Source organism: Lepisosteus oculatus, chromosome 24, assembly GCF_040954835.1.
Source record: "Lepisosteus oculatus isolate fLepOcu1 chromosome 24, fLepOcu1.hap2, whole genome shotgun sequence".
Classification (NCBI taxonomy): Eukaryota; Metazoa; Chordata; class Actinopteri; order Semionotiformes; family Lepisosteidae; genus Lepisosteus; species Lepisosteus oculatus.
The window spans coordinates 5,447,223-5,469,285 of NC_090719.1; the positions used below are offsets into that span (position 1 = coordinate 5,447,223).

A 22,063-nucleotide genomic window follows, 5' to 3' on the forward strand; every position below is an offset into this window, starting at 1 on the left:
TGGCAAGATGTAGAAAACTCTCTGGTTACCAGGTGATGGGATCTCTCTTCTCCCTTCAGAAATTACTATAACAAGCGCTTGGATGCAAATTCCTTGATGAAGATACGGGAGGCTTGGTGCACATGATGCTTATGCATTATTAATTCTGCAGCGCCTCACATCGACACGTGTCTGTGCATGCTTAGCACGCCCCCAGCCGCCCTGCACAACTCTCAGTGGAGATATTAACATGGAAAAAGATATCCGCTTTAGCGAGGACCTTGACCAAGGTGGGAAGGCAGCTGTATAATGTTCAAGGTGACACTGTTGCAGGGGTTACTAAATGTACACCCCCAGCCCAGCTTTATCATTGCTCATAGAAAAAAACAGAGGGGGCCAGTTAACACTGATCTGGCTGCAACGCATTTTGCTGAGACAGATGCAAATGCAGAACTGCCTCTTTCATTCTGCTGAGCTTGACTTTCAAATTTGACACTTACTCTGGCTGACCATAAAATAATATGGCTGTGGCTGCATTTTTTCAGTGCATATGTAAAATATTATGTTGACTGAAGTCTGAACATCCCTAAGAGGTAGAGACTTATAGGTAACTTCAAGTGCAAACTAAGAAACAGTAACCCTCAATCAAAACATGTCTTGTCAGTCTGTTGAAAGAAAGAAGTACTCAGGATGATGTTCTGATGCATATATAAGGGTCAGTTCTTCTTTATCGGTATCATACCTCTTCTTTGTCAATAAGATTTTATATAAATTGTAGCTATTAAAATGAAATTTCATAAAAATAGTCAAAGGACTACATATAAATATATGAATAGTAAGTCCTAACAGCTTCATCTGTCATTAATTAAATATTGTCCCTTGGCCTAAATTGACATACTGTAGGAAGACGAGTAAGACAGGTACCTTATGTATAGCACGCCAGAGTAAATGAATTCTGTTGAAATTATGCCCAAATGAAAACTGGAGTCAGGGAACTAAGTAACAGATAAGAACAAATGCTCTCCTTTCCAGTACAGTGCAGGTTGACACTCTACAGCTGGTGGCAATCTGCCTTTCCGCTATGACAAACAACTTTAGAAATGGGTTTGCCATAGTGCCACGGACTTGTATCTAGGACTTAAACTATTTCAACTGTCTTACGTGGAACTTGGTATGGTTACAGCGTGATTGCTGAGGGGGAATAAAATGCTCTCCATGTGTCTGGCATATTTCACTGTCTTCCTGTTATGAACTCAACATGGAGCCCTTTGGGAATCTAGAGATTCGAAGAAACGTGGCTGACAACAAATCAGCCCACCTCAGTTCTCAATGGGAGACATTGCACAGCCACTGAGGAAGCCAGCTAAGGGTCATTGATCCACATTAATCCACAGCATAAATATCTCTTAAAATATCCAGAGAATTAGAGAACGGCAATGGTGCTTCTGAAGTAACCGTCTCCAGCCAATTTGATTGGCTCACCCTGTGTAAGAGGAGAAGCCTGCCTTTGATGTTGTTCTCGTTAATAGCTCAGGCAGGCAAAGGCAATGGAGATGTGGGGCCAGTAGTGAATGGATGAGAGACAGATGATGCCGTACTCACTGAGGAATTGGAAGCATGAAGCCAGACAAGTTTCTCTGCAGTGCAAGAGCTGAGACCCTCAGCAACGGTTTGCTGAGGTAAAAGAGGGAGATTCCAGATTGTCAATGAAGAGCACTAAGAACGCATTTAAGAATATAGAGATAGGTTTCAACATCTTGCATTTAGTCTTTGCTCATTTTTTGTCTCAGCCTTCTCTTTCATGAAACTATACATGCTTACAGACTAAAGTACAAGCATAATTGTCTAACAGATAAAAGCAAACCTGCAAACCTGAATGAACAAAAGTATTTTATGTCTTTAAAACTAAATGTGTTTTTTGTGCTCTACTTCCAAAGGAAAACAACTCCTGCAGTCCAACGCAGGTGAACATGTTCTGCAAAACTGTGGAGCTAAAATGAAATATAATAGTCATGATTGCAAAAACAAAGTAGAAGTAGCAATTGCAGCAGAACATCAAAGCAAATGCAGTTTCAAGGTTTTGGGTTATATCTGACATTTAGACCACTTTAGAAATTACATTTACCTGAATCACAAGGTCCACAGAAAGCAACTATTTTTTGTCATCACCAGAACAGGGTGTACTATACATTTTTTAATTTCATTTCATGAAGGCAATTAAAACTGAGTCATGTCTTATAAAATACCAACTGAAGTCAGGGGAATTCGCTTAAAAAATATGATGCACCTGTGATTAATAATAACTCTTTTGGAGTGCTAGCAGTTGATTTCACTCAGTTGTTACTAAGATCAACAAAACAGTGTAAGATGCTTACTCTGGACTCTGAATTTATTAAAACCTCTACTTCTATGGAGAACACCCATGTTGTCCTGTTTGCAAAAATTCCCTTGGTGAAAAACAAATATTATTAATTCAACATTGGACACTATGAAAAAAATTCCCCTGAGCTATCCTCAGGTAAAGTAAAGCTGAGCTTTACTTCAGTTAACTTGATTCTTTATATTTTGAATTTATATTACAGATAAAGACCTCGTTGATTAATTTGGTTGAAAAGTGCTTGGAGGCTGCATATTATAAACTGTGAAAAAATAATAGTACATTATTAGGTAGAATACTACAACATAACATAAAATAATGCAAAAGTTATACTGGAAAGGAAAGCAAAGATTCAATATAGGCAATGTTGCGTTCTGCAGTACTAAATAAAAGAGTTTTTAAGTGGCAAGGCAGAAGGAGTTATATCGCCAGATGTAGTCTGAAGAGGTGATTTAATTATAACACATTTGATGAAGGGAGGCTTGGAAATCTTTGAACTTCTTCACCTTACACAAAGAACTGTGAAGCCAGGTATTAGAGTTTTAGTCCAGGGGATGGTTTTACTTCTATGTATGCTTCTTATGAAGACATTTAAACAACGTCAGCTGTGATAGCAAAGTTCACAACATGATTGCTTTAAGCTGTTGATCCTTGTGTTATTATTTCAATGCAAGCATGTATTCCATTCCTTTGAGATTGGGACTACTCTAAAATAGTTTTTAAGATCTTTTTTGATGCTTGGCATGAGCCCAACCCAAAATCTGTTTCTGATCTGCATTTAATCTCTGATTTTCAACCATGGGCATGTTCTACAACCAGTGATGCAATGTTTAGTGGTAGCAAAGTAAGTTAAGGAAAGCATTTTGGTGGATCATAGCAATACAGTAGAGTGTCGTTGTCATAGTGAAGTAATTTAGGTTCCAGCATCTTCTGCAAGAAAGATTACAAGCAACAGTTCCTCCTGCATAGCCACAGGCAAGCTGGAACTTGGGATGGTAGGTCAGTTGAGAGTGCAGGTTACTGTTTTGATCATCCAGCAGTCTCAAAACTTGGGCAAGAGTGATTGGACTTCCATTTCCTTGCTTGTGTGTCCTATTTTTGTTAGCCCTCATATCAAAAGCACTGACTGAGGAATGCTTACGCCTGGAAGGAAGAGTATCCTTCACAATGGCTGCCCATCTTATCTTCTAGTCCAGCTCCCATGTCTATGTGATGTTTTAGAGTTTAAATGCAATCCGCAATGTGTTACTGGAAACCTGGCGTGCTGTCCCCTGTGGTGTTGGTGAATCCGCTTTGCTTGTCTTTGCAGGCTCGGCAGCAGGCCCAGCTACGACACCAGATGGCAGCTGACAGTAAGGGAGAATATTCAGTGTATCTGCAGAAATTCAACAAGGAGCAGAATGAGCATTACTACACCCTCATCCCACATATTTTCCAGGTAAGCTGACCCCCATTTACCTTATAGCGAGCAGCTGTATTACCCTGCAACTCACAACTAGCAACTGACTAAAGTTCAGCAGGTGTGAGCATGGGCAGTACATTGATAGGAGACCTCTTTGGAAAGCTAAGGTTGCTGCTGTAAGAGCTGTTAGTGTGACCAGTAGGGGGCGGTCACCCTGCGTTCTCTGTGGGTCCTAATGTTTCATTACAGTGATGGGGACATTATACGTAAGGCACTCTGCTTTGGATGAGACTTAAAACTGAGGTCCTGACTCTCTGTCATTAAAAATCCCAGGGCATTTCTCAAGAACAGCAGGGTTGTTTACCTGGTGTCCAAGCCAATTCCCCAGGCCGTGGCCTCCTAATAATCCGCATCTACTGTATAAATTGGCTTCATTATCCTGTTCTCCTTCCCACTGATACCTGAAATGTGGTCAGGGTGTCGCATCATCCAGGTGGGTGCTGCACATTACCTGTAAAGCACATTGACTAGAGTGTCCAAAAAGCACGATATGAGTTTAAGGAGTTTATTTATTTTGTTTATTTACAATTTGTCAGTGAAAGTGGCTTGACAGTTGTGTTGGACTCACAAACACATTAACTGTTTTGTTCAGAGAAACGTCAAAGTGCAGAAGAAAGATATTGGGTTCACATGTAAAAGCCATTTACAGCCTTCACTATCCTAGCCTGTGTTTTGAGAAATAAATAATAAATGTCTTAAACACATAGATCTTAGGAAACAAATATTTGAATTATTCTGACCAAGAATGGAAGTAGCAATCAAACCATACAACCACTTCAAATCCTGCACATGGACTGGGACTATAGAATTAAGTGCTGGATTGATAGTAAGAGGAATGTCTTTCCACAGAGTGTCACTCCATCACTGACTGACAGCTAGTGATCAGGATCTGAATGATGCAAGTAAACCAAATGTGCTCTTCTCGCTTCGTGGTCTATTTTATACTTCTATATCATTTCTGAAAAAAATTAAGTATAGTTCAGAGTCACAGACAAGGAAGGAACAATTGGGTTTAATGAGAAATCCATGTTTATTAATTCCTGCCAGATGAATACTTAAACTGCTATAACTTATATCAGTTTGCTTTTATTGGGCATAACTCACCATATCAAAGTGTGACACAACAATCAAATCAAATTAAGTATCTGACTGAGTAAATAGTCATTATTTTTTTTTATATTTACAGTTTTGTCTGATTAGTGTGTGATCATCACGTTTTCCTTTAATCTTCTTGTCATTTATTTGGGTTAGGATTGAACAGCTATGAAAAATGACTCCTTTCTGGAACTCTTGCAGAAAATCCAGGAAATGGAGGAGAAGCGGATAGAGAGAGTAGGAGAATCAATGAAGACCTTTGCAGAGGTTGACCGTCAAGTGCTGCCCATCGTGGGCAAATGTCTAGATGGCATGACTAAGGCAGCAGAGTCCATTGAGCCAAAAACTGTAAGTACAGTTAACATTAATCTTACCGTAGAGATGAGTATTTGAAGAATTATCCATCATACCTTAAACCATAATCAGCAAAGTTAGTCACTGGTGTCTCTGTCTGTGTGGGCATGAACATGTTCTGCTCATGTTTGGTGGTGTTCCACTTTATCTCCATGTCCCAAAGACAAGCAGGCTAATTTCATTCAGCAATCCAGAGCTGTCTCTTTCTCCGTGGCCCTGCAATGGACTGGTGTCCTATCCAGAGGGAAGAGGGAATCAGCCTCATCCTACACCTCACATTCCAGGAATGTCCTAAAGCTTATCAATGAGCTTTACTAGGATAAGAGTCTTACTGCTAATGGATACACCTACAGTACACCTACAAAAACATTTTTTTGTTCCTGAATTGATTTGAGATTTGTATAAAATAAATAGTATCTTAAAGCAGGGGTTTCCAACTCCAGTCTTGGAGAGCCTCAGTCCTGCAGGTTTTATAGGTAACCATTTATCCTGAAGTGTTTGAAAACAAATTATTTGTGATGAAATAAACGGGTGATGTGACCAAGTTAGAGCAAGATCTAGGCCGAGAATCTGTATACCCTCAACCCTTGAGAACTGGAGTTCACTCTGATATTTAAGTATTCCTAACCTTCAGAAGCAGTTAACTAAGTGGATAAAGGCTCCTCAAGGGTGATGATTTGGGACTTCTGTGTTATGTAAATAATGGATTGATTTTACTAGGTTAACCAAAACCCTTATGACATTGCAAAAGCCATGAACAATAAGCAAAAATCAAACACATATTTTTTTTTTAAAGTGCATATGATAATCACCATGTGGAAGCTGTCAATGTGTTGATATTCACTGGTGGTTTAGAAATAAGCGCTGTAGAGGAAGTGTGAAGCTCTTACCGTTTGGCTTCACAGCAAGAGCTTATCTGTGAAACTGTTGAGGTATATTTTTGGACTAAAAACAAGTATGAAGAGTCCTCATTTGAAACCAGAAGCATAACATTATGACAAGATACTGTAATTCCTATTAACATCTAAGTAATTTGAAATATTTAATTGACATACAGTTCCTAAAAAAGTGTTTACACCCTTCCAGTGATGTCACATTATGTTGAATCATAAACTGAGCAAAACACTTCTGTGGGTGAAAGAATTTAGTTCAGGTACACAAAATTACTTTGAAAGGTCATGCAGTTAAATGGCCTTGGTGTGCAATAATTCAATTTCAGAAAAAAAATAATTTGTAACTATTGGTACCTCATATCGTAAATTAGTTTACAATTTAATGTCAGCTACCATTTACATACCATTCAATAAATGTACATGTGCAGCCCAGCTGACCACAGTGTTTACGGACATCTTTAACTCCTCCCTGTCACAGTCCATGGTCCCCACCTGCTTTAAAAAAACACTATTGTTCCAACCCCCAAAAAGACAAAAGTGACATGCCTGAATGATTACCGCCCAGTAGCATTAACATCTGTGGTGATGAAATGCCTGGAGTAGCTGGTGTTGTCACACATCAACTCCTCCATCACAGAGTCCCTGGACCCCTTGCAGTTCGCCTACCAGAACAACAGATCAGTGGATGATGCTGTCTCCCTGGCTCTGCATACAGCCTTGGAACACCTGGACACTAAGAACTCGTATGTGAGAATGCTGTTTGTGGTCTACAGTTCAGCATTCAATTCCATCATACCCAGTCAACTGGTGACAAAGCTCAGGGGATTAGGTCTGTGCAACTCTGTCTGCAACTGGCTGCTGGACTTTCTTATCGAGAGACCACAGGTGGTGTGGATAGGCAATAAAACATCAACACCACTCACCCTGAGCACTGGAACCCCACAAGGCTGCTGTCTGAGTCCAAGGTTGTACTCCCTATTCACTCACGACTGCACAGCAAGACACAGCAACAACCGCATCATTAAGTTTGCAGATGACATCAATAGGACTGATCAGTGATGATGATGAGTCCACTTACAGGGATGAAGTTGTACATCTGCTTAGGTGGTGTCATAGCAATAACCTGGACTTGAACATAAAGAAAACGAAAGAGCTAATAGTGGACTTTCGGATGACACAGGCCATACACTCACAGCCCACTCAGTATTGATGGAACGGAAGTGGAAACTGTCACCAGCTTTAGGTTTTTGGGAATTCACATCTCTAAAGATCTAACCTGGACTGTGAACAGTGACTCTATCATGAAGAAAGCTCAGCAGCGCCTTTATTTCTTGAGGTGCCTCAAGCGATGGGGGATGCCAATACATGTGTTGGTGAACTTCTACCGCTGCACCATCGAGAGCGTCCTCACCAACGGGATCACCGTGTGGTATGGCAACACCTCTTCGCGAGAAAGAAAGGCATTGCAGAGAATGGTCAATAAGGCCCAGAAGATCATCGGCTGCGGTCTCACCGAGATTAAACAGCTCTATGAGGACCGCTGCCGTGGTAGAATTCTGGCCATCACAGATGACAGTCACCACCCTGGGCATGAGCTCTTCACCCCACTGCCCTCAGGCAAGAGATATAAGAGCATACGGACACTTACCACTAGATTCTTCAATAGCTTCTATCCACAAGCAGTGAGACTGGCGAACACATTTAGCCATCCCCCTCGGACCACACCTACACCATCACCATCTACCTCTTTATGATTTGTTATCTATTGCACATCTCCAGTCATTGTTTACATGTCTGTATTGTTTACATTCAAACTGTCTACATGTTTACTTGCACATTGTCTATTGTCTGTTTGTACATTGTCTTGATGCACTGTTTGCACTTTGTTTTGTTTTTTACACTTGTTTTACAATCGAGGGACTTCTGTAAGTAAGAATTCCATTGTACCAGTACCGGTTACATACTGTATGGCAATAAAGTTCAAGTTCAAGTTCTTTACAGACAAAAATACGGCTGTAACAGACACTATAATTATTCTATAAGGTTCCTTAACCTGTATCAGTTTACTGCTACTTCTGTTTTAATTGAACTGAATTCTGAACTGATTTCATCCTTGACATTACAATAGAAGTATATTTTTTACAACTGGAAGAGATTCATGTTGGATTCCTGATGTTGACACAGATTTGCACAGAAGAACTCACAGAAATCCTCTGTGTGTGGGAGGATTTCTGTTCTAGCTAAGAAAGTGTCTATTTCCTCTATCAGAACTGCCTACGTGTATGCGTTTACAGTTCAAGGCTCCTGAGACAGATGCACAATGTGAGGCAGTGCCTGACAAGCTCATTAAATGTTTTTCACACAATCCAAAATATTATCAATTTTTTTGACTCGTGTTCAGTACAGATACACTTCCAAAATAACATTTTATGGAAAAAAAAACTTTTCTACAACTGTATTTTAACTTTCAAGATGTGTACCTTTATTTTACTGTTACTTCCAGTAAAAAGAAATTGCTGTTAACATTTTCACAAGAGCAGTAACAGATTTAGTTATCTGTGAAGTATTTATTTCAGGCCCTGAAACAATTGTTAAACTGAGGTGTCAGTTGTTAATTTGAGGTGTTCTTTGGTGACAGAGTCATATTATTATGTATTGCTTTAAGACAGGTCATTCCTTTTCACTTGAGATGACAGAGTTTAAATTTAAAGATGCTGATGAGTTCAGTCAGATGTTCTTGGTTATGACAGTAGATTTTGGTCTGTAGCAATATAAGGAAAGTTGGTGAGGAAGGACTGAGGACTAAAGAAATCTAAATTCTAAATAGAGGTTAGTAATCATGAGGACATAAGATTGGTACCTTAAATCCAGAAAAAAAAATGAAAAAATAGGCTGGGTTAGCCACGCTGTGGTGACAGGTTTTAAGAGTCCTGTGAGAGGGGTTAATGACACTGTATTGCCAGTGCAGTAGACCTCCTGTTGAAGGGCTGGATTAGGGCTTGGTCCAGCGGTGTAAACACTCAAGAGCAGGCTGGATGAATCAGCAATCCGTGGAGCAGAGCCAGGGCTGCTGCTCTTCCAGATGTTTGGATTCCAGCTGCAAGGAAAGCTGTAAATAGAAAGAAACCAATGATGTCATTCTTTCTCTTTTAACTGTTTTTAAGCGGCCATCCTTAATCCCTCATCTACCCCAGTCTTGCTTTTCAAAATGCTTTAAATTTTCCTGATTAAAGAGACTGCTTTGTTTAAATGGTGTTTTTTAAACTTTAATGTGCAATAGTTAAAGCTTCTTAGTTAGTTAAAGTGGGTTACCTTCCTTATACCTATTTTTTTAAGTTAATATCATATAGTATATACAACTTCTAATAATATTAATTCCATTCCTCAAATCCTCAAAACAGAAACTTGTCCATTTCGAATTCTGTTGTCTGTACTTAAATTCGCTGCAGTGTGGTTTGTTGTCTCCTTATCATGGTCCATTTAGATGCTGTCTATATATTTGAATGTATGTCTTTTATTTAAAAAAATCTCTCCAGTATATCACAATAGAGTAGTATCATATTCTCCTGTAGGTCCACAGGTTATTCATTGAAATATTATTTCATTGCATCTGTTAAAGCATTTGAATGAACAGGGCAGCCGTCCTGCAAAAAAATGCCTTACTGATGTCTGCCTAAACGTTTTATCTCCTGACGTTTTCTTGCGTGGCTCTGTTCTGCAGGATTCTAAGCAGGTAATAGAATGTTTCAAATCGGGGTTTGAGCCCCCGGGAGATGTGGAGTTTGAAGACTACAGCCAGGCAATGAAGCGGACCGTCTCAGAATCCAGCCTGTCCAACTCTCGAGGGGAAGGGAAACCAGAGAAGCCCAGCAGCAAGGCCAAGGGCAAACTGTGGCCTTTCATGAAGAAGAACAAGGTATGGGCCCCGGCCTCTACGGTAGGCATCCTACAGTTCCCCGGACAGGCCCGCGAGTGCCAGGATACGTATTATCGAGGGAGGTGCTTAGGGTAGAACCAAACTGCAGCTTAATGATATCCTGCTGTAGCAGTTTTCACTCTGCCAGGGCTCTGGTATTTATTCTCAGTTCATCTGGTTTTGCGTTTGAGTGCAGGCGTTTTTATATTTGTTGTTTTTCTTTTCTATGTGATTGTTTTTTTTTGTTTTATTGTCACATTATGCCATTGTGATTGCTGCCTATCCTTGTTCCCTTTTTTTTTCTTTTCCACGTGCCATGTTCATTTTTCGGACTTGAAACACTAATGCACTAATGCAACGATTGCTCTTGAGTTCTACGGTAATTTTGTTTCCGTTCCGTCTGTTTTCCCTTTCGGTCTTCACACGCCATCTCTGCTGAATCTAACTTTAGCCCATTATAACAGTCCCCCCTTAATTATTTATTTTTCTCTGGTTTGGGCTTCCCACAACTTCCAGCTGATGTTTGGCAACTAGCAATAATGTGGGTTTTGTGCATTTGAAGTCCTGACGGATTCATTATAAAAACCGAAAGGCACCTAATGCTGCAAAGAACATGATCAAATCTTTAATTTCCTCTCGGAGACCTCTGGGAACATGGTTTACCAGTGGTATTACAGTACAAATATGCAGGCTTCAAATCTCTTCGCCATTGACAGTAGAGTATGGAGTTCCATCCTGTACATAATGTGTTGTCTTACTTTTTCCCACATATCCTGTGCAGGTTCTTAAGGTTTAGACACTTATCCCAAGCTTTAATACTTGGTTTATGTAACCAGAAAGACATGTAGATGCAGGTTATTCACATAGATAACCTCTTCTGTTGTGAGTTTAGAATAGATGACCATGTTTTCTTAAGTCTTAGTTAATGTACTTACTTAATGTACTTCTTTTAACCATGATCCTGAAGTGCCATTCCTACAGCAAATTCGTCAGTGACTGTGGTCTCAGAAACGCTTGTTTTTAAGACCATTTAAGCCAGTAATTGAATCCATTAAGTCATTGAAGGCTTGATTAGAATGATACCCAGAACTTATTCTAAGCCAAGCTCAGAATCAGTTCTTAACAATAAAGGGGATTGTATTATCTGATAGTACAGAATTGGGCAAAGGAACCAAAACCACTGTAGAATACAAGGTGACCTGAGTTGCGCACAAGACTGCAGTGAGGGAAGTAGGCATAAAAATGTATTATGGAGTAATTAATTTATATTTGGAGCAAACAGTCATGAAGAGTTTTGAACACTGTTAATTAATCCCTGGTATTAAAGAGAATGTGAGACCTTAGGGTACTGTATGTATAGGTAGAGTATTATCATCTGGGCATCTTTTTAATTCACACAGTTCTGAGCCACCACCTCTGTATACAGTAGCCAAGGATTCATTTACTGAGCAGTGCATGTTTTTGTTTTACTTCCTAAATGCAAAAACTCATTTATTTTTTAAGACGTCTCTTTAGTTTAAATACTTTTTACAATACCTCTGTGACATGTTCTAAAAACATCCTGCACTACAAAATCAGACTTTCTGGACCTCCTCACTTATTCCCTGATGTTGCTTCATTAATTGCATTTGGAGTTAGTTAATTAAAAGTACAAGCTGTTTCAACTGATTTGGGACAGTGAGAAACAGGACTTTCTTGCACTCTAATTGAAGCTGCCTTGAGATTTCAGTGTGGCTCACCCACAGATGTCTATGAATCTCTAGTCCGAGAGCTTGCATGTAAAATTAAACAAACATAAAGTCTGCATGGACTTACTATCAACATATTTCTTGTATCGTAACGCCTTACATTAACATACTTATGCTTTTCACATTCTTTGTTTTCTAACTTCTTTTAACCTTTTTTTATTAAAAACCCCAAAACTAAAACCCATTGCTCAAATATTCGGTTGATATTCCGTTGTTTGCCCCTGTGTTTCTTTTTGAGCCTTATTTTCTCGTTTGTGTTTCTTTTATCCTTTTTTTGTTCCTTCTTCTGCCATGACTCCATCTCTCACTCGTAGCTTATGTCCCTTTTAACATCCCCACATCAGCCCCCACCTCCCCCCCCTGCCTCTGCCTCACCCTCTGCTGTTCCCAACGGCCCCCAGTCTCCCAAGCAGCAAAAGGAGCCCCTCTCCCACCGCCTCAACGAGTTCATGACCTCCAAACCCAAAATGCACTGCTTCCGGAGCCTAAAGCGCGGGGTAAGTTGTCCTGTGGATATCTCTGTGTCTGCCCTCCCTCGCTGTATGAAGAGTTCTCGCAGTACCGCCAGGAGAATAAAATAAAAGCTCACTGTTTTTATAACGAAGCCTTTTTTGGTCACATTCTAGTCTCAGCTGGATTTAATGCAAAACTCCAGCACCTGTTTTTCTTCATAGTGTTAGAATTAAACAACAGCATGTCTCTCTCTAGAGTGCGTAATTAGTAGGCCTCTATATCAGAATGCTATGATGTTATAAAGGGCCACACCTATTTCGTACCAAATTTGACATTTTCAAATCAGAAGAATGCTAAATGGTAGGCTGTTATACACAAGAAAAGCTGATACTTTAATGGGACCATTTAAAAAAAGTGTTCTTTTTGCACACACTGTAATACACTCCAAATGGTATCACAGCTTCCCATTCCTACTGCAGGAAATTAATTTGGCAACATGCAAATTGTGTTGAACGCCATGTACGGCGGGATTTTAGTGGCAGTACTGTTGTTCTGTTCACACAGCTTTTTCCCTCTTGGTCTTTGTTTCTGGCTAGCTGTTGCACGCTCCTGTAGTCGCGATCTATCACTTGGCCTTAACTTGATAGTGCAGTAGGTGTTCGTTTCCTAAGGAACGTTTACTAGTTTGTCTTTTTTGTCCTATTTACGTTTTTCTTTCCTTTCAATCTGCAGACAAACCTTACACAAAGAGATTTATGATGATTTATAAGAGATCACTCACTTGAGGAATCAAAAGTGACTGTCAGTGAGATAGGTCTTGTCTTCTGTATGAACTCCATTTTATACAAGTCACACAAATTTATTTTCTCTGAAATTTTCCTCTTGTGTATGTTAGGTTTATTACTAGTTACCGTTTCTCAAATATGAAAATTGTACCTGAAATTTATCAACAACTGAGTGTCTTTCAGGTGTTGAAAAAATTGTCAAAAATGAAGCAGTGTCTTGCCAAAGTTTATGAACCTACCCACAGAGGCCCGGTGTTCAGCAGCATAAATAATTATGAGTAATTGCATTTCTAAAGAGATGTGGAAATACAACTGTAGGACTAGAATAATTTGACATATTAAAGAATATAAATACTAACTGTGGGTTGCAGTTTCTCTTTTCTGCCGTGGAGTTTCTGATATTGTCTAAACCTCTCTCAACTCTCATAGTGTGGCAAGTCATTGCAGTGTAGAAGGAATGGAGAATTTATAAATGGTCCTTCTTGAGATATATTGAAATATATATACATATATGATATTATGACATACATAATATGTGTATACAGTATACTTTAAATACCTGTTTACCTGTTAATTAACTAACATTTAGCCATTAGGAAAAATACATACCTAAGCCTAGATTTCATTAGAAAATGCTAACAACAATGCTAACAACAAAACACACAAATAATTTAATATATTTAGCTATTTATTTACATCGTAATTCTTACTTCAATTAGTACAAAAGATTTCTCGCATAAACTTAAGCATTGCCTGTTTCTCTTGCCTACCTTGATTTTATCAATGATAAAAATATTAACCCTTACACTAACTAGTTTATTCATTATTTCAATCATTATACTGTACATAGTTTTTAACAGAAATAATATCCCATTCATTTAACTTCCTAATCAAATATGTATTTGGCAGATATTCTGTCATCTTGTTCAATTTCTAGACTAATAGGAAAAGCAAATTCCACAAGCAAAATATGTTATCTTATTTTCTTCTCCAATTACAATTGAAGTGTTGAAGGACTTTAATTTGACTTGATTAAGCTGCACATGAAAAATACATGTGATTAATCGAATCAGAGAGAAAGCTCTGCTTCATGAGACAATATACATAAAATATCTTACTGAAATCTGGTATATGATCACATTGACTGAGGTTTGTCTGTATGACTACAATGAGAGAATAATTAGACAATGGTACTCCAAATCCTTCACCGTTTGTATGTCACTGAATGTATGCTCAAAGCACAGTCAGCACTAAGCACTAAATGGCCATTACAGACCATTGGGGAACGCTCACACACTCACTGACTTGGTGTTGGCAATCCCACCACCTCTAGCTATCCGCTCATGAATCAGAGAGAGCCTAGGGTGGGCTTGAGCTACTCCACTCAAGCATATTAGATTTGTACAGCAGCATTTTGACTGGTTGCAATCATCCCCCTGCAGTTTATTGAATTTCCTTTAAACAGTATATCTAGTCAGACTTGGGGTCAAAGGTATCTGAAGTGCTGTTGAGATAGCTTTAAGATGTTGTTTAAATTGTTAATCCACAGGGGTTGAACACAATGTTTTTCCCTGTTCTACAGAAATATTTTACTCCAAATCTGTATTCAGTTCATTGGGATAGAATATACCTCAGGAAAGGAATTTCTGTGTCTGCAGGCTGGTTTAAATCACCTGTTTTAAAAGATAACAGACATAAGAAGAAATATAGTGTTTACCACAAACTGAGTATTCTTACTGCACAACATTTTTAACATGCCTATCTTCTAAATGACCTAGATTTCTGGAAGAATTATTTTGGCTGCAATTGCAGCTGTTTTTCACCATTACAGTTGGTAAATACAGAATAATGTTGCTTGTGAATGCCAAAAAACATACACAGTACAGTATATACTAACTTTGTGCTATATATTTTCTCACACTCTAAAACACTTCAGTTTATTAATTTGTAGATATCTAAGCAACAGACCCATTGCTCGTTACTGTTGCAGTAACAGTAACGTTTATCCTAAAACAGTGTCAAAGAAGAAATAGATTATGCAGATTTCATATTTGTAATCATTGATTAATCTGTTCAGTTACATGACTATAAGAAAATGTGGAATATTTTATATTTTATTGAGAATAATTATGTAGTACTGTTTTGTGTAGTTTTCTCAGAAGTTTTTCAGAACTAGATAAATGAATGAAGTTATTATTTCCCATAATCACAAGATCCAAGCTAGTCTGAAGGACCAGTTTTTCCTGTATTTAAAGTCACTTCACGGGGTATGTCAGTGTCAGTTCAGTATAGATATATGATCCACAATGGAGATATGGTCCATGAAGAGACACTTTACGTCCTTTTTTGGTTGTACCATACAGTATCTATTCACCTTAGTGAATATATGAGACCAACCAGAACATTACTTTAAAACCATACTTGGCCCTAGCTTAGTAAAATTAAGTTTCCTGGTAGTACAAAACTAGGGTGAGGAGGATGGTGTTGTAAATAGTATAGGAGCATTAAAAGAATATTAAGTTGCCCTGGAAGTATATAAACGTCACACACCTGAAAACACTGTGTTCTTGGTAGCTTTTGAGCTATTCCTAGAGTGTCTAATCAGCACCAGAATTTCCAAACTATTTTGGACAGGGAAAGTTTGTAGGAGATGATGCCCTTCTGATGAGATGTTTAACTGAGGTTCTGACTACTTGGTCATTAAAGATCGCATGGCACTGTACACGAAAACAAGGGTGTTAACCCTGATGTCCTGACTAAGTTCAACTTGGACTCCTCATTAAATTTCCTTTGTAAAATGTTGAAGCCAGTGTTCTCGCATCTCTGCGCCCGATCTGCTAATGGTACTAAACCCAATCTGCTAACCTATCCGGGTACTGCATTTCATTGGTGGATGAATTAGAAACGCCTTGTCTGAAAAGAGCTATATAAATGCAAGCCATTCATTTTTATCAAGGTGCACAAAGACCATGACCCTTGCAGAGAGGCAAAATTTGTGAATTCAAGGTCAGGGGGTGACACTTTGTTGGCCTTTGTCTATCTGTATTTACACTCTGTTGTCACTGTTGTCATCCAGTTGGTGACAGTAAAACAAAACAGTCTTATCAGTTGGCCTTTCCTGAACATCACATGGACCTCTTCCCTTCACATGCTGTATAGTGTCCTTTATTGTTCCTATTCTCTGGAAATGCCCTACTAGGCTGCTAATGATATAATAAAAACAGGAAGGGAAAACCCTATTTTGCTTGAATTTTAAAAGAAAAGAACATGCATTTGTCTTTGGTACCTTCTAGAAATAAGCAAGTTTATCAAAGTTCTTAAAACTGTAATGTTATAAATTGGAATAAAAGATCTGTATATATGTCATTCAGTGTTTACTTAAAGAAAGGGAGGAGGTTGACATCTGAACTGGAAATTGCACTTGATTCCCAAAATGGATCAAGATGGTAATTAATTTTATTTTCCTTAGCACATAATCAAGTATGGGTGTTTATAAACATGGATTGACGCTGGTTGAAAAGCAACATTTCCCCATATCTAGTATTTTCCAGTTATCACTTACATATACAGGACTAATTAATGTTTATACAATGTAGGAATCTTGCCAATCAACGTTAATGAAGTTAAGGAATCTTGTCAATCAGAATCTGACAAATTAAAGGGAACAACGTATTTTGTTGCAACTGGGAACATTGTGACATCGTCTTATACTAAAATTTTAAAGCACCAGTAAGCAGAAGTTTACTGTGCATTCCCAAATGCATTGCTCTGCCTTTCCTAGCACACTTTGACATTGAAAACACAGGAAGATCTGGACCAAGAGGGAGCAGCTCAGAGATAACAGACAGGACTTCGCTGTCATTCTGTAGACAAATGGCTCCTCTAATCTACACTGGACATTCTCTTGTTCTGATTCTTGGTAGCTTTTGAGCTATTCCTAGAGTGTCTAATGACAGCACCAGAATTTCCAAACCAGTGCCTCAGTACGATGATCAGGGACAGTTTGTAGGAGATGATGCCCTTCTGATGAGATGTTTAACTGAGGTTCTTGGTCATTAAAGATCGCGTGGCACTGTACAGGAAAACAAGGGTGTTAAACCTGATGTCCTGACTAAATTCAACTTGGACTCCTCTATAAATATCCTTTGTAAAATGTTGAAGCCAGTGTTCTCGCATCTCTGCGCCTGATCTGCTAATGGTACTGAACCCAATCTGCTAACCTATCCGGGTACTGCATTTCATTGGTGGATGAATTGGAAAAGCCTTGTCTGAAAAGAGCTATATAAATGCAATCCATTCATTTTTATCAAGGTGCACAAAGACCTTTGGTTTGCTTGGGTGTTTGTTAACATGGATTGACGCTGTTTGAAAAGCAACATTTCCCCATATCCAGTGGTTTCCAGGGAGGGAACAGCTCAGAGATAACAGACATGACTTCGCTGTCATTCTGTAGACAAATGGCTCCTCTAATCTACACTAGACACCCTCTTGTTCTGATTGAATTTAGTAAACTGAGAAAAATGTATTTGGTTTTGCAGATCTGTAAAGAAGAACTGATCAGCCCAAAACTCAAATGTGTGTTATAAATGAGTAGCAGCTTGAGATGGACATCAGTTAATAAGTGCAAAAAGTGCACTCATTGCAGTATAGTTATGTTTGTGGGAAGTCTTAATATTTTAAACTTCAATTTCATGCTCTCCAGTCATGCATTAAAATTATTTTTAAGCAGAACTGTACCCACTGAAAAGTTCCTTTCCATTCATTCATTTTCATTGCTCACAATGTGCATGATCACTTTTATTATTTATTTCTAGTTTTCTTGTGTCTTTTTCTTTTATAGGTGATTTAACAGCTGGTGCACACAATGCAATCCAAATAACTGGTATCAAATAACTTAATGTATTTGTATGGCTTAAATGCATTACAGGAAGTCTATGGTTCAGCAAGCTACACATCCTAATTTATAAGAAATATAAGATGGACCTGGAACTCCTGCAGCCACCCAGGTTCAAAGTGGAGAGATATTCTGTGACCATACTAGTTTAGATACTGCAAAGGAACAGGTAAAGGTCTATTGCATGTTGAAAGGAAAAGGAAAGAGACACAACATTTCAGCTGTGGAGCCTTCTTCAGGTATGAGAATAAGTCTTTACCTGTTCCTTTGCAGCCTACGTGTGCTGATGCAGCCACCTACTCAAACTAGTTTATAAACTGTCTTAAAATAAGCTAGGGCCTGCAACATCTAATGCTTCTGAATAGATCCTGCAAGGAACTGAGGTTCCTGCCTTTATTTTCCTTCCTGAAAATCCAGTGGTGTCAGTGAAAGTGCACAGTGCAGCTTCCTAATCAGATGCATAACTAGCCAGATTCCGAGACAGATCCCCATTAGTGATGGCCCGTATGGCATACCCTGACAGGATTTTCAAGAGCCTGAGGAAATTGGTGGCACATGTGCACTGTGTAGCTGCAGGCATTGCTCCTGACTGTGAGGCATTTCTGTGGAACACAGAAAACTGGGTTTCTTTCAGTCAGGTTCAGCAGGTATCAACTACGAAGGTCTGCAGTCCTGCTGGGATTGAAATAACCCACTGTTCCTCATTCTGAGACCGATGTTACCAAGTCAGTGGTGTAGATATTGTACAGTATCACATATTTCCAATCCCAGCTCTGCTGTACCCACAGTGATGTGTTGCCAGTTACTGGCAAAAACTCGAGCCTGTATCATGAAAGCTTTGAGGTGTCCTAGTGGAGGGCTGTAGCACTGTTTTGATTACTAAAGATGTGTTTTTTCTCACTAATGCCGCAGCAGAGTCGAACTTACTCTTATCACAAAGAGCTCATGAAGAGGACTTTAGGCAGACCCACATACGCGTATGAGGCCAGACAATATGTTGTAAGTCTATGTATGGTGAGCTGGCCATACAGGTGCTACACAGTCACTAACTGCATTTTTTAAATGTGTTATCAGAATCAGATGTCTTAATCCAGGAATGTATATAAATATAATAAAGTAGATGTAATTCTGTCAAAATTTACTTTCTCAGCAAAAAGAAACATAATGTTTTGGCTTCTAAAAACTTACTGTATTACTGTTAGAAAAATTATCTATTAATGGATAAAAACATTAGTATGTAAATAAATAATACAGATGCATATTATAAGGAAATTACCTAGAAGGTGCTATAATGTTTTGTATTTACCTAGTAGAATGAAGACGTTTAATAATTTGTTTGATTATAAATTGTTGTCTTCCAATTTGAATATATTATTCTATTAAAACACCAAAAATTAATATTTTGTACTGTATTATGACAAGAACAGCTGGTTGTTGATTGTTTAGTTAGTTATTACGCATGCTCCACATTCTTCAGTTAGCATTGAAATTCTATATCAGACTACGTTTTGCTGGCTTTTTAAATGGGGTTAGTGTCTGTGTCTCTGGGTGCCCAATAACACATGATCATGTGCTGGCTTCATTCTGTGTCTCATGTGTTATTGAAACATGTGGCTATGTAACTCATACCTGTGACATGCTAATAGATTAGACTTATGTCTTCACAGACAATAGCCCCTGCATTTAACGTCTAGATCAGCTGACATGATGGGGTGAATTCACAGTGTGTCACAAGTAACCATTGGAAATGTTTTTTTTAGCCAAGAATTCCTACAGTTCTTAGTTTTTGCTATATGTTTTTTATCTTAATTTGAAGATTTATAATTTCAGTTTACACTTTGGAATTCACTCTGCTTTGTTAGCTGTACAGGCAAATCGGCATCCATAATTCTTCAAACTTGTGCACATATTCCTGATTCCCCTAAATTAAAGGTGCCTGTAGAGCAGCATTGTAGATCATGCGCGATTATACTGCATTTGTGGAGCTTTGGTCATGGCATTGTGTTCAGAAGAGACACATTAAAGTTTTAGGTCTTTTATTGCATTCTTCTGAGATGTAGCCACATAGCATACGTATTTCACCACAGACATACAGTAAGTTGTGAATTTGTTAAATGTAGTGCTTTACAAGACATACAAGACTTTGACCACTTCAATCTCAAATTAAGCAGCAACATGGAAAAAAATACTTAAAAGCAAGTTTTTTCAAGTGTGTTCGAATTTCTATTCTAGCTAAATTACCTTTTTTAAAAATGGAATGAGCATTTTTTATTATACACCCTTTAATTTGGAAATACCAGTTTTTAATTAATCAATCCTTATTATTAAGACACTGCATACCTACAGTGCCTTGCGAAAGTATTCGGCCCCCTTGAACTTTTCAACCTTTTGCCACATTTCAGGCTTCAAACATAAAGATATACATTTTTTATTTTATGTGAAGAATCACCAACAAGTGGGACACAATTGTGAAGTGGAATGAAATCTATTGGATTTTTGAAACTTTTTTAACTAATAAAAAAATGAAAAGTGGGGCGTGCAAAATTATTCGGCCCCCTTGCGTTAATACTTTGTAGAGCCACCTTTTGCTGCGATTACAGCTGCAAGTCGCTTGGGGTATGTCTCTATCAGTTTTGCACATCGAGAGACTGAAATTCTTGCCCATTCTTCCTTGCAAAACAGCTCGAGCTCAGTGAGGTTGGATGGAGAGCGTTTGTGAACAGCAGTTTTCAGCTCTTTCCACAGATTCTCGATTGGATTCAGGTCTGGACTTTGACTTGGCCATTCAAACACCTGGATACGTTTATTTGTGAACCATTCCTTTGTAGATTTTGCTGTATGTTTGGGATCATTGTCTTGTTGGAAGATAAATCTCCGTCCCAGTTTCAGGTCTTTTGCAGACTCCAACAGGTTTTCATCCAGAATGGTCCTGTATTTGGCTGCATCCATCTTCCCCTCAATTTTAACCATCTTCCCTGTCCCTGCTGAAGAAAAGCAGGCCCAAACCATGATGCTGCCACCACCATGTTTGACAGTGGGGATGGTGTGTTGAGGGTGATGAGCTGTGTTGCTTTTACGCCAAACATATCGTTTTGCATTGTGGCCAAAAAGTTCGATTTTGGTTTCATCTGACCAGAGCACCTTCTTCCACATGTTTGGGGTGTCTCCCAGGTGGCTTGTGGCAAACTTTAGACGAGACTTTTTATGGATATCTTTGAGAAATGGCTTTCTTCTTGCCACTCTTCCATAAAGGCCAGATTTGTGCAGTGTAAGACTGATTGTTGTCCTATGGACAGACTCTCCCACCTCAGCTGTAGTTCTCTGCAGTTCATCCAGAGTGATCATGGGCCTCTTGGCTGCATCTCTGATCAGTCTTCTCCTTGTCTGAGCTGAAAGTTTAGAGGGACGGCCAGGTCTTGGTAGATTTGCAGTGGTCTGATACTCCTTCCATTTCAAGATGATCGCTTGCACAGTGCTCCTTGGGATGTTTGAAGCTTGGGAAATCTTTTTGTATCCGAATCCGGCTTTAAACTTCTCCACAACAGTATTACGGACCTGCCTGGTGTGTTCCTTGGTCTTCATGATGCTCTCTGCGCTTTCAACAGAACCTTGAGACTATCACAGAGCAGGTGCATTTATACAGAGACTTGATTACACACAGGTGGATTCTATTTATCACCATCAGTCATTTAGGACAACATTGGATCATTCAGAGATCCTCGCTGAACTTCTGGAGTGAGTTTGCTGCACTGAAAGTAAAGGGGCCGAATAATTTTGCACGCCCCACTTTTCATTTTTTTATTAGTTAAAAAAGTTTCAAAAATCCAATAGATTTCGTTCCACTTCACAATTGTGTCCCACTTGTTGGTGATTCTTCACATAAAATAAAAAAATTATATCTTTATGTTTGAAGCCTGAAATGTGGCAAAAGGTTGAAAAGTTCAAGGGGGCCGAATACTTTCGCAAGGCACTGTAGCACCTACAGTAGGACACCTTACTCTGAGACATGCACTGCCAGAGCTACAGTATCTGCCATTTTGCACACCGCTGCCCAGCACCTTGCTGGAGGATTGACATGGTTCACTGACAGCACTGCAAGCTCACAGG

General features: G+C 38.9%; 1 protein-coding gene across 26 annotated transcripts in view; it reads left to right on the top strand.

The window, feature by feature from the left end:
* Nucleotides 1–22,063, top strand: part of fnbp1b (formin binding protein 1b) — a 113,223-nt gene that overhangs the window by 73,467 nt on the left and 17,693 nt on the right. For 7 of the 26 annotated variants that reach the window (XM_015366606.2, XM_015366608.2, XM_069183362.1 and 4 more), the window contains 5 exons: nt 3,666–3,794; nt 5,115–5,261; nt 9,882–10,076; nt 12,139–12,321; nt 18,869–18,955. In XM_015366606.2, coding sequence (XP_015222092.1) covers nt 3,666–3,794; nt 5,115–5,261; nt 9,882–10,076; nt 12,139–12,321; nt 18,869–18,955 — 741 coding nt within the window. The remainder of the gene's footprint in view (nt 1–3,665; nt 3,795–5,114; nt 5,262–9,881; nt 10,077–12,138; nt 12,322–18,868; nt 18,956–22,063) is intronic. The other 19 variants (XM_069183366.1, XM_069183369.1, XM_069183368.1 and 16 more) reach the window with 7 other exon arrangements.